Source organism: Stegastes partitus, unplaced genomic scaffold, assembly GCF_000690725.1.
Source record: "Stegastes partitus isolate 25-593 unplaced genomic scaffold, Stegastes_partitus-1.0.2 Scaffold12, whole genome shotgun sequence".
In the NCBI taxonomy this organism is placed as follows: domain Eukaryota; kingdom Metazoa; phylum Chordata; class Actinopteri; family Pomacentridae; genus Stegastes; species Stegastes partitus.
The window spans coordinates 600181-613834 of record NW_007577743.1 but is presented as its reverse complement, the minus strand read 5'-3'; the positions used below and the strand labels follow the sequence as shown (position 1 = coordinate 613834).

Here is a 13654-nt window from a genome sequence, read left to right as displayed (position 1 = left end):
TTTTTGTCAGTCACAAAGCTTTACTATCTGACAGACTGAAACATCATAAATATCATTAAGCTCCTGTACTTTGTGTACTAAAACTGCTGTCATGTAGGAAACTATATTTTGTGAAAATGGACTCCTAACTTCTTGAACAACAACAGGTCGTGTGGACATTTGATTTTCAAACATTATATTCAGCAGAGAGTTTCTTCTTTTTATCTCTTAAATTACTTCCACCATGATATGTCAGTACTGTCAAATGAAACAACAAAGAACTGCAGTTGTGCAGAAGCAACCAAAGCTTGAATGCATCTGAGAATGAGGTGGTTCCCACTGACCTCGAATTCACGTGTGAGACAACAGCTTCAAACAGGAAGCTTTATGAGACGCTGTTTTTAAATACAAAGGTTTTCTCTCGCTTTTCACAAGTCACTTTTGCCACAGAGGAGTGTGGTTGTAGCTAGGATGCTATAAGGACTCTGGTTGTACTGGCCTCTTTAAGAAAGACAGAATGAATAAAACCTACTGTCCTCGTGTCAACAAGTTCTATGAAACCAGCTTACTGCCTGGTATTTACATCTTTGTATTCTTTCTTGCTCTGGCCACTAATAGATGGGGATTGAAGTCCTTGCTGCAGAAATGGAAGAAACTGGGAAACATTAACGTGTTTGTTCTCAACCTTGGACTTGGAAATCTTTTGTTCCTGCCCGCACTCCCATTTTTGGCAGTGTACTACTTGAAACAGAAAAAATGGATCTTTGGAGATGCATTCTGTGGGATAACAAGGCTCAGCTTCAACCTGAATTTGTACGGCAGCATTGGGTTCCTCACCTGTATAAGTGTGTACAGGTACCTGGCTATTGTCCATCCAATGAGAGTGATGGGAAAATTAACTGTCACCCACTCTGTGGCTATTTCAGTCATGGTTTGGCTGTTGGTGAGCGTTCAGAGTCTTCCAGACATGTTCTGTGCCAAAACATCATACAAAAACAACACCGGAAAGTGCTATCATACCACCTCTGAAAAGTACGTCAAGGATTACCTGAGATACAGTCTTGGATGGACATTCACTGGATTTTTTATCCCACTTCTCATCACTCTGGGCTGCTATGGACATGTGATTGCTGTTCTCTGTCGTACAAATACCATTGACAAGGTACTGAAACAAAGATGCTTGAAGTTGTTGTTCATCTTGATTCTTCTCTTCTCTGTGTGTTACATCCCCTATCATGTACTCAAAAACCTCACCCTCTATTCAAGAGTTTTGTCAAACAGGAGTATTCGTATATGTCCTGTGTGGGATAAAGGAGCCTTTGCTGCTCATCAGATAACTCGTGGAATTGTGTGTCTCAACAGTGCTCTGAACCCTCTGGTTTACCTCCATGTAGATGAAGATATTCTTGCTCAGCTCAGACAGTTGCTCCAGCGAGCTCCTCAGATGTTTAATTGTCGGTGTGTGCCTGTGTCTGGCAGAGTGCCTGTAGCACAAAGTGAAGATGAAGTTTGAAATTGATTGCTCTATTGCTTGTACAAGTTTCTCAATCACAACTAGCAATGTAATTTTCCGGCAGATTGTCTTTCATTCTAGTACCATTGCATTCTTTCCCTTGATGATACATTTGGTGTAAGAGGTCACGTTTGTGTTCTCTGCTTTTTAGGGTGATGTTGCAACATGCTGAAAATGTTCCAAATAAAGGAGAACTTCAGATAAACCAGCTCTTGATATGTCACTGATATTGTGAGGTTTGTGAGTTGATAGTAATCATGTGCTAGGGGAGGAGAAGCCTATTGCCAAGCATGTCTCTGTTAAAACAGAAACTTACTAAAGAAATGTTATTGTCCTCTTAATACATCGGACACAGGTTTGACAGTAGGTTTGCTACAAATGCATTGAATTTAGATCATAGAAAATAAAAACAATAACTGTGTTTGTGTAGCACCTATCAAAAACAAAGCTACAAAGTGTCTTACAATAAAGCAAATGTCAAATTATGCATGTCATGAAAACAACAAATGCATGAGCAAGTTTTTTTTATTTTGATTTTATGTGTATTGTTGGTTAGTTTTATAGTATTTTATGTGCATAAGTGTGTATAAGTTCCCTCCACCCCACATGCACACAACTCGCATTCAGTGCCAATTTGTATGAGGGTGACGGTACAGGTGACCCATTTTCAAAATTTAACAAGAATTTTCATTTTAATGTTATGAATGAGCAGCAAATAACTCAAACACTTCAGTCAAGGAAGTGGTGCATAAAGGAAACAGAATGAATCAACAGTATTAACAGCACTTTTGCTTTTTATTGACAGCTAAATAACAAACAGAATCTTAAATCACTTACATTATTTCAGACAGGACACTGTCAGACTTACCCATTTATTTGGAATCACATGTATTTGAGTTTGGCGGTGACTCTGCTCGAGTGATGCTCTGGAACTATCTGAGCAAGCATGACACAGATAGTCCTTGAGGTCACAACCCCCCAGCAGAGTCTTAAATTTACAATATTTAATACAGAATACAGTATAAACACAAGAACAAGGAGATCAACTAAATGGTCCTCACTTTACAGAATCCAGATTACATAGTTCCAAGGTACAATAATGAACCATCTGCAACCTACAGTCCCACGATATGGGAATTTTGATCTCCCCTCTTAGCACCGGTGTGACCAACTTTCTCATTTGGTCGCACTTCCCACCTTGTCACAGACAAAAAATGTGATTTGCTGAACATTTTCTTATCGATAGATGCTGCAATTTACCAATGTTCCCTAAATGCCCCACAATGCAGGCTGTGGTAGCTGCTGTTGGTATCTGTGGTGCGCTCAGAAACGTGTGCAACCAAAAATAACTTGAAAAAAGAGTAAGAGTAAGAGCATAGACTGTATAAAAGATGGACGTAGCGACCGTGACCCGTTGTTTTCTGCACTGAGAAAATGAAGCCAGGGTTTTGCTACTTCCTGGTTGACATCTTGGATTTTTGGAGCCAGTGATGCAAAAATCGACAAGAATCGTTGGCTTCATTTTTCAGGGCCGGTTGCTACGTCCATCTTTTATACAGTCTATGAGTAAGAGAGACATTAGAACTAGAGCATTGTAATGTCAGATTTGTCTGAGATAAAAGCGAGGGTTTTTTTTTCTACGTGTGGTCTTTTCTATGAGCGGAGAAAACAGGTCATGGAGGTGTGCTCCGTTTTTCACGAGAAGACCACATTTTAGCGCAGTACACCGATGCGATACAAGTGTTGCTTTCCACCACTGTGGTTCACATAGCAGCTGCCAGTTACAGCAACGCCAATATAGCTTCATGATCATCATGCACTCACACCTATGCAAGTAGGGTCTGTCTGCAGAGGTTTTCATAGTTTATCTTTTCATTGTGACATTGTGTTGTAATGTTGAGACATCTAGTATGTCTTTGGTCCAGTTCTAGGGTGGGGTGTACTTTAGGATTATTTATGTTTTCACAATGATCTAATAAAGGTTCAAATTGACCAAATATCCTTTCTTTTTTGAAGGTGCACATTACAATTCAGCAAAGGAAATCCTTTCCCATATTGAACACCAGATGCGGCCAAAACTATCACTTCCCATTCTCTTGTTCAAAACTGTGAAAAACTAAATATATTTTGCCACAGCAAAAAAGTGAAATATGTACAGTTTATCAGATACATTAATGCTATATCTACTTGTGTATTTTAATATGCGTCTCTCTGAGTCTCTCTTAGGAGGTAGTGAGAGCAGTGACTCAGCCATGGGAGTCACAACACTAACTTACTTTTGTGTGTGTGTGCGTGTGTTTGGATAGCATCAAATAAATATATATATATATCTGGCTCCAAAGCTGTCCCTGTGTTTCACCTCTTTCCAACCTTTTCAACTGCCCTAGTCGGGATCAAGAGACCACAGAGGCCACCGCATTTGATTATAATATTATTTTACCTGATAACGACACAAGTATGTTAATTACACAATGTGTCCAAATGCAAGTCTTAGCAACCAAGTTATTCTTAGGGTACGAGCACTAACAGTGCAAGCATCCTATTGAAACCCTTGTGATTATTAGGCTCTTTGATTGTTATTATTCTTCGTCCCAAAGAGACGCGTTTTTGAGGCCCTAAACATACTCGAAACTGCACAAAACTTGGCACACACATCATACCCAGTGAAAAATTTTATAATTTGGAATAAAAATACACACCTCAATAGAAAACTTGCTCCACAGCGGCACCTTGAAAATTTCAACGGAGTCCTGTCGGAAGCACGTTTGGCCTACAACTAACCAAATTTAATAGGCATATAGAGCAGGTCAGGATAAACAAAAAAGTTGCCAGCGCCAAGCTCTAAAATGCAACACAGCTCAACTGCACCACCTACAGTATTTCAACAGAGTTCCATCGCGGCTACCTTTCAACGAGAACTACGAAATTCGGCACACATATGTAACAACTTGTGATGCACAAAAAAGTCCACTTGCATGTTTCTGTAAACTCAACCAAAAATCCACCATGTTGGAAAAACAGCGCGCATGCTGGACCATTTTTGCTGAAAAATGGTCATTTTTGGCCATTTTCAAAATCTATCTCCTCCTAGGGGGTACGTCATAAACACCTGAAATTTGGCCAGCACAAACTACAGGACGTGGTGATTAAAAGTCACTCAAACACTCCGCAGATGAGGCCCGGTTTGGAAATGGTGTCCCGTGCAACTTTGATCAATGGCCATTTTGTCCATTTTCGCTGTGTTTCTGTCATTTGGAAGGACGTTTCACCTACAGCTACAAGATTCGGTGGGCATGTGTCAGGTCAGGACGTACAAAAAAGTCAATCAGCACCAAGCCCTAAACCCAGCAGGAAGTCTGCCATTTTGAAAAAACACACTGACAATTTTGCCATTTTTGGCTGACTTTTGGACATTTTTGGTCATTTTCAAAATCCATCTCCTTCTACAGGGAAGGTCATACACACCTGAAATTTGGCCAGCACAATATGCAGGAGGAAGTGATTAACAGTTAGTTAAATGGTCTGCAAAAGTCTGACGACGTGGAAATGGCGACCCCCGGGATGTGGCCACAACGCCATAAAACGCCAGAATACAAGACGTGCTGTGTAACTGGCCTGTATGTGCTCTGATCGGCCTGAAACTTTACACGTGTGCTCCGAGTCTCAGTCAGAGTGCTTTGCCAGCATGCCACACGGCTCGCCACTAAACAGGAAGTGGCTCTTAACTAGGCGGTATGTGTTCCTTTCTTCCCCAAACTCGACACGCCACATCAGAGTCCCGTCCAGAGCACCACACTCCAATGTGTGTGAAGGCCGACAATCGTACAGCGAGGATCCGTCCATCGCTGCTTGTGGCTTTAATTATTATTGTAATAAGTAGTATTTTGGGTGTAATAAGCCTTTCAAACCTTAACTTGTTAGTGAAAAAACATCATTTGGGTGGAATAAACCTTTAATATTAGAGGTACTTGGACATGAAGTAGTACATTCTGTGGAATCATCCTTGAATAAACCTTTTAAATTATAAGTATATTTTGAGTGAAATCTTCCTTTAAAACTGTAAGCCATGCACTGTGTCCAAACAATGCTGTTCGAAATGTGTGGCCACAGAAGAAGTGTGGTCCTGACGGTGCGGGTCCTGAGAGCACAGTCTCTGGCTCTGCAGAAACTATCGGATCTATGCAACCAGTTGAAATTTTAACTCACACACTCTCTTGGGGAACTGAGAAAGGTGTGATCAAATGCATTTTTCTTATTTCGCCATGTTAACTAATTAACAATTAATTAATCGAAATTAACCCATTAAAGTCCCAGCCCTAATTTAAATATACTAAGATGATTGTAAGAAAAAGTGTTTCTGAGGGGGTCAGGTGGAAACTTTTGACCCCAATGCGTTTCTCATTCAGTCATTCACACGCACACCAATGACAGCACAGCTGCCACGCAAGTACTGGTAACTGGGGTTTCGTTTTGCTAAAGGCCGAGTCACAAACACAAACCAATCACAAACATTACAACATGCGAATTTGTGGTGAGTTACAGAAATTATTAAAAACAATAATCATCAAACCATTTTTTAAAAAGATTTTTTTGTGACAGAGTGACAGAGAAACATGGGGAGAAGAGTGGGGAAAGGATATGCAGCAAATGAGCCGCTGGTTGGAATTGCACCGCGGCCGCTGCGTCCGGGACCATAGCCCCTGTACATGGGTCACCCGTTGAACCTGTTGAGCTATCTGGGCACCATCATCAAACCATTTTATGCAAATCATGTAAAATTCGCCAGGAGCACAGTAAAAAAAGGCAGACAATAAAGCTGATCTATCACGCTATCTAAATCCTAAACATTGTCCATTGCTGCTATCCCATCATTACTATAGCACTCTAAATTCCTGCTTTACATTCCTACAGTGCCAGGCTTTCTTTGTCATCATATTATCTACTCTTGCTTGGACTTTTTAGTCCTTACCAAGCATCTTATGAGACATCTACAGGAAACCCAGAATAATGAAATGATGACCAATCCAAATGTTACAAAGACTGCCATCACGTCTACACAGTGATAGGCATACCATGGTAGCTTATATGATTCAGTGCGCAGATGTGCTGCACCCTTGTGCCTCATGATGTACTCCATCCAGAAAACTGCACTGTCAAGGGGTTTTATTGGTTTGTCATGATGAAGCTGTGACAGCTTGAGCATATTCTGTTTGTACGGCTTTTCTGGGTCGAGAATATTTTTCAGAGCATTTGTCAAAGACTCAACATTCAGTGTTATCACATCAACTATTTCAGCGACACCCCGAGCCTTCATACGCGCCATGTTGTCGTTCTGATCAAACAAGAGCGGAATGCCCAGAACTGGAACACCGTGGTAGATGGCCTCGTACAGGCCGTTAGTTCCCCCATGTGTAATAAAAAGCTTGGTTTTAGGGTGGCCTAGGATATCATTTTGAGGCAGCCATTCTACCAGCATGGTGTTGTTTCCCAGAGAGACCGGTCTTTTCCCGAAATGTCTCCACACAACCTTCTGCGGGATGTTGGCAAATGCTGAGGCAACGATCTCTGATTTCTCAGGGCCAAGGTCACCAAGCAAAGTCCCCAGGGTCATGACGATCACCCCGTGCTCACCAGAACTCTCCAGAAAATCTTCCAAATCTGATGGAAGAGGCTTGCAAGGCTTACCCTGGAATCCTCCAATGTAGACAACATTGGGCATGGTGGGACGAGGTAGCTCGAAGGTAAAGTCAACCCGCATTAGCCAGAGATCAGCTCCTTGTGTTAGAGTCATGGCGCTGACATCATTTCCAAAATAACGGTCACATATCGCCTGGTATGGTGGAACGGACACATAGTAGTGCATGTACACCAACATGGCATGATAGATTAGATTGTTCATTCTTTGAAAAAAGTCCATCTTGTCAGAGTAATGGGAAAACAATACAGGAATGTAGGACAGTGGAGAGGGAGCAATGGCAAAGTGTGCCTCCCCACTTGCAATCCAGCGCACATTTAGAACCAAGGGAAGCTTGAAATAGTGTGCCAAAATCACTCCACATGGAAAAGTAGGGTCAGTCAGTACAAAATCATATCCAGTTTCATTCAGCTCCTTAATCAGTGTCTTATTGTCAAAGATGCTGGTGGCCACTTTTGCCACAGCTTGCTGGTTTTCTCTTATTATGTTGAAAATGTTGCTATAAAACTCAAAAAATGCCCATAGTGAACCTTCATTCCGGCGGATCTCAAGTGACCTCTCCAAGAAAGAGGACATCAAGTCTTGGCTTTCTATGTTTTGGGGCTGTTCCTGGATGACCGTAATGGAGGTGTAATGGGGTGAGAATTCAGAAACATACCAGCTGGTGGAGGAACGTAGCACAGTGATTTGATGGCCCCTAGAATGAAGCGCTTCCACAAGGATTTTCATGTTAAGCCAGTGGCTCCCATCTACAGGATAAACTAGCACTTTCCCACCATTACAGCTGGATGACAGAGTTGCTGAAAACAGAAGGATGAATGCGAAGGTTGGATATGTCCCCATCTCTGTAGAAGAGACAGATATCTTAGTGGACAAATATTTGCAGATTATACATTGCTCATATAATAGAAAAAACACATTGTCTTCAATACTGTTGTTTTAAAAAAGCTGTCATGATTAACATTTTAGGAAGCAAAGACCCTTTTGAACTACAAATAGAACAACGTATTTGAAGTCCTGGGGCCTCATCAGTGTGTATGCACAGATGTGTGCGTAATGAGTGCATAGGAACATTCCCATGCAAAGTATGGAATTTATGAACTTCTCCTTATACTTAGGAAATTAGGAAATTATTTTTAGTTTTTTTGGTTATCCCCACATTTAATGCACCTCACAATACTTTCTGGTTAGCTTCGACCTCGCTGACAAGTACCTCAATTTTGGTTTACAAAAAGTTCCTCTTTTTCACACTCTGCTACGATGATGAAAGGTGAGGGGGAAACACATTCACTTGTTTAATAAAGAGGCATGCTGTTACTGTATATGGTTAATTGGAGGCATTTCTAAAGGCAAATGATCGCGAAAGTGCACGAGTATGGTGGTTAAAAACAACTGGGATTTATCAACACTGAAGACTTACTGATGTGCATACGACCTATGTATGCATGTTTAAGAAATACAGATATTTTTTGTACTTACAGACATTCTAAATTTCATTCATGACAGAATTTAGAACCTTTTCTATGAACTGATAATAAATGAGGCCCCTGGTTTTTACAAATAGTAATACAATATACAGGAATATTATTATCCAAATGCTGCACTTCCTACATATTCTAAATGTGTCTGTGTTTGGTGGCATTATAAAATGTGGGTGAACACTATGAATAATTAACTAGAATGACTGAGGGTCCATAGGCAGATCAGTATGAGAAGCTGTTTTCATATTTGTCATACAGATACGATGGTGTAGCAACTCTGATTTAACTCTTGGAAGGAAAACAAGTGAGCACATCTTCCAAGAACTGAACACTTCAGTGCACGCGCTTCCAAACCAGTGCACAACTGCAGGCTTTCTCTTTGGTACAGATGTTTTTTTGATCAACAGTTAAAATGAAAGGAATTGAATGATTAAGCTTTCGTAAACATGTGCTGTATAAAGGTTTTTGATAAAGAAATGTTCAAGAATTTAAATTTAAAAAATGTTAAAATTAAAACACAAACAAAAAATTAACTACATGTATTTCTTACTAATCAACATTGCTTGTTGTGCCTTCTCTGAAGCTGACCATAGGCTACATTTTGCTCTTTGTCCAGATTCTCAATTATTTACTACTCTCAGATGTATGTCACTTTGGATAACAAAAAAAAAGAAAAAAGAAATTGTAGAACTGTACTTTTTTTCTGGAAACATTAAGTAATCTTCAGCACTAATAAAATCATGTCAGAATCCTGAAGTCCTCAAACTGAAACATTAAAACAAAACATAACAATACATTTCAGTTCCTCAGAATCAAACATATGATTCCTCTGGTCTTTTGCATCAAAAATTAACATATCTTGAACTGTAATTCAGGGCACAACAATACAGGATATAGCAGCTCAAACGTCACACAAAAAGGGACAGGATAGCTTTTATAATGTATTCAAATCAGTGGTTTGAAGTCTTATCTTAACTCAAGTGTGTGTGCTTATTAGCAGTAGCTGTTTGTTGTACAAGTAGGAAAAGTTTTGCTTCATAAAACAACAGGCACACTGTCCATGTAAAGTTCAAAAATCAGCGCACACTCACAGTCTCTTAGTAAAGCTGATCCTCACCTCTGGCCTCAGTAGCCTCAGTGTCTGTGGCTTCCCGTCCAAATCAAGAACAATCCACTGTCTGACCTTATGCAACTGATCAGTGAGCTGCTTGTTGAAACACAAGTGAATGTATAACTCTGCATGTCTCTGGCTGAACATATCCAATAGGCTGCCTTTTTATCCAAGCAAGCTTTAACCATGCCCTCTAAACCCCCCGCCCCCTGTTGTGCCTCTGTTACTGTGGTTTGGCTTTTCTGCACAAACACCATCTGGATATAATTTTAGCATTTTGCATGTGGGATGTGGAATGAGAGTGGAAGTTGTGTTTGAATGATCTGCAGTGGTGGAGACACTGCAGATCATTCAAATAAAACTGTACAAGTGTAACAAGTTTAACCTTTTTATGAAAACGTGATCATATCACCTCAAATTTGTCACAATACATCCAGACTAAAATTAAATATAGAACAATATTCCCTCACTGTCCCACACTACACAGAATAACATCTACAGAAATATTAGCATTAGGAAATCTTACAAGTGAAAGGCCAATAAGCATCACAGAAGCCTTTGTCAGGGTGGCCCATTGCTCACTAAACCCTCACAGTGCCCTCTATGGAATTATGTTTGTGCCACAATCCTGAGTGCATAAAGGGAAAGTTTGAGTGCAGAAAACAATCTCGAGCAAATAAAAACAAAATCTAAGCAAGCAAAGATATATTCAAAACTATTACTGCTATGTTTGCAACTATCAACATACATGCATGGTTTTGTCATTTACTCTCTCATAGATTTCCATTCTGTGCACTCAACTACACATTCACACTCGCTTGTGGTGTCTTTCTCGCTTGCGTACAACACTGATGATCTGTTCAAGCTCAACTCTGCCTGCACGTTCATTCAACTTGGCACAGCGTTACAACTGTGCCACAAATCAGCCAATCACAGTCTTGCACAGGGTGGCTGACGCTATCCAATCAGGTGGCTATTTCAGCCGCCTCTCGGAAGCGCTGTAAAAAGTGACAACAAAATAAAGAGGAGTGGTGCAATTAATGCCGTGTTATAATACGTTTTCGGTGAGTATTTTTTAAAATAAATTTTGTTTTGTATTATATAACAAAGACTATTTCTTCATCCTTGTTTAAGTAGCTCAGGCTAGCAAAGCTGAACAATGTCATTATAACCTGAACAGCAACTTGAAAATGGTGCACCACGGTACAGTAGTTGGTACTACTGAAATATTTTTATTTCAAATCAAATCAAAGTTTATTGTCATTTTGCTGTAAATACAACAGTAGTACAAACAAAATGAAAGAGTTTTTTTCAGGATCCAATAACTAAAAGCAATTAAATAAAGAATCGTGTGTATATTCGGATCAGCAGTTAGCATTCTGACAGCTTGTGGAATGAAGCNAGCTGCACTTCCTACATTTTGTAAATGTGTTTCCGTTTGGTGGCATTGTAAGATGTGGGTAAACCCTAAAGCTGAAGCATGAAAACATAACATAACAATGCATTTCAGGTCCTCAGAATCAGACATATGATTTCTCTATTTGTTGGCATCAGAAATTATTAATTCAGGGCACAACAATACAGGATATAGCAGAAACTGTTGTCAAGATGTGGTTGATTGCACTGTGGTATAGATTTGGTGTGAGCCAAATATTGCGCAAAAAGGGACAGGATAGCTTTTAAAATGTATTCAAATCAGTGGTTTGAAGTCTTATCTTAACTCAAGTGTGTGTGCTTATTAGCAGTCGTTGTTTGTTGTGCAACAAAAGTTTTGCTTAATAAAACAACAAGCACATTTTTCATAAAAAGTTAAAAAATCAGCGCACGCACACAGTCTCTCAGTAAAGCTGATCCTCACCTCTGGCCTCAGTAGCCTCAGTGTCTGTGACTTCTCATCCAAATCAAGAACAATCCACTGTCTGACCTTATGCAACTGATCAGTGAGCTGCTTGTTGAAACACAAGTGAATGTATAACTCTGCACGTCTCTGGCTGAAAATATCCAATAGGCTGCCTTTTTATCCAAGCAAGCTTTAACCATGCCCTCTAAAGCCCCCGCCCCCTGTTGTTCCTCTGTTACTGTGGTTTGACTTTTCTGCACAAACACCATCTGGATATAATTTTAACATTTTGCATGTCGGATGTGGAATGAGAGTGGAATGGAGACACTGCAGATCATTCAAGAAGAAAGACAATCTTGTTGTTTATTAAGTAGCAATGATTTAAAGGTGATGAGGAAAGTCCCTGCTGATACCGTTTTGTTGATTTAAAGAAGTTCATTGAAACAAGTCCAGTATCTCAGAACCCCCCTTCAGATTAACGTAAAGCACTGGCTTATATAGGGGAGTTGTCTACCAAACACTAAGAATATATGGCTCATACCATAAGGGGAGCCCCATTCTCTAGACAGTGAGGCGACTCTCCTTTAGCAACCTATGACCTGGTCACTCCTGTCTAAACACTCCACATCCATGAGGTGCAACCTTTGACCTGGGGACCACTGTCTTAAACCTTCAAAATCCATGAGGTGAAATATCAGATACCACAATAACATTTGTAGTTAATTTGTGACGACTCGTGCTCGGTGATAGTGCGGTGAACCCAAACGAAAAGGGAGACGGGGTGAAGGGTTAAAGGAAACAGTTTATTTATTTATTGAAGGAGGGTGGTGGAGTGAAGTCTTTGGGGTCGTGATCCAAGGAAGGGGGGTCCCGAGGGTGGTGCACGAAGAGCCGGTGCCTGAGAGTGTCATGGTCCGTGGGGGTTTTCCCGGTGCAGAGAGGGAGCCGTGACGAGGGAAACCGGGGTGGTGCGCAGGGGTCCGGTGCTCAGGGTTCGGTGCTCGTGGGGGGGTGCTCTCGTGAAGGGTCTCCCGGTGAAGGTGTCCGTGGTCGTGAAATCCCGTGGGTGACAAAACGCTGGAGAGCTTGGAGGTGTGCCGAGTGCTGGAGCCGAGGAGGAGAACTGGAGACAGGCAGAGAAACACGTACCATAAACTTGAGGCTAGAGAACATCAAATTGCGCAGTGCGGTGTGGCAGCTCGTGGCCTGACTGTTACCCCGTGGTAGGTATCACAATCCTCTGGCGTCGGTCTTCTGTGAGACGCCAGTATTTAAGCTGGGCACAGCTGATCAGCCACAGCTGACAGTGATCTCCCTGATTGGCTCCGCCCAGCCTGCAGTGAACAGAGACACACCCACCAAAACACAGAGACAGACAAAAACCCAAAAACCCAGTGAACAAAGTCTAGAATCCTCACATAATTTGTGACATCCCTGTTGAAAACAATATTTCTCTGTCAAAGAGTACTGAGTTTGACTTTTAAAAAGTTCTGTTAATGAACGTGAGTTGAATGGGATGTATGTAGTCAGACAGTTCTAAGACTGTTCATGTTGAGTGTGACGTGCGTGAAAAGTAATTGATGACACTGTGCTGTGATATACATGTTTTTGTCATTACTAGCTGCCCATCTGTGATTTATCCATGAACCTCAAACTGGAGCAGAGAAGAAAACATCACATTCCCCGGTTCCCCCCACATGCCGAAGTGTCCTTGGGCAAGACACTGAACCCCAAATGGCTCCCAATGGCAGATTAGCGCCTTGCGTGGCAGCTCTGTCGCCATTGGTGTATGAATGTGTGTGTGAATGGGTGAATGAGAAACATTGTAAAGCGCTTTGAGTGCTGCAAAGGTAGAAAAGCGCTATATATATAAGTGCAGACATTCTGTGTCAGTCAACAGGATTGAATGATCCAACCTCCATGTGGAGGAGAGGTGAGGTGGCTCTGGAGAGTTTCTCCTCTTAGTGATCGTTTTCACAGTGGAAGAGCCTGCAGTTTCCAAACCCGAAAAGGTTCCGATCAGGAGCACCAGGCG

The 13654-nt window shown here is 41.2% G+C and overlaps 2 protein-coding genes across 4 annotated transcripts; one reads left to right on the top strand and one right to left on the bottom strand.

Annotated features, from left to right (window-relative positions):
- Positions 1–405: 405 nt before the first annotated feature.
- LOC103361713 (P2Y purinoceptor 1-like) lies at positions 406–1700 on the top strand. Its single transcript, XM_008287872.1, has one exon. It carries the CDS (start codon positions 497–499, stop codon positions 1490–1492), a length of 996 nt encoding a protein of 331 aa, XP_008286094.1. The 5' UTR covers positions 406–496; the 3' UTR covers positions 1493–1700.
- Positions 1701–5426: 3726 nt separating this feature from the next.
- LOC103361718 (UDP-glucuronosyltransferase 2B20-like) lies at positions 5427–11759 on the bottom strand. Of its 3 annotated transcripts, none has more exons than XM_008287892.1 (2): positions 11638–11759; positions 5427–8032 (listed from the first exon to the last, which is right to left on the bottom strand). In XM_008287892.1, exon 2 carries the CDS (start codon positions 8028–8030, stop codon positions 6432–6434), a length of 1599 nt encoding a protein of 532 aa, XP_008286114.1. In that variant the 5' UTR covers positions 8031–8032; positions 11638–11759; the 3' UTR covers positions 5427–6431. The 3 variants fall into 3 exon arrangements, with proteins under 3 accessions (XP_008286114.1, XP_008286107.1, XP_008286124.1); XM_008287885.1 differs by lacking the exon at positions 11638–11759 and adding an exon at positions 9786–9875; XM_008287902.1 differs by lacking the exon at positions 11638–11759 and adding an exon at positions 9760–9869.
- Between the last annotated feature and the right edge of the window lie 1895 nt (positions 11760–13654).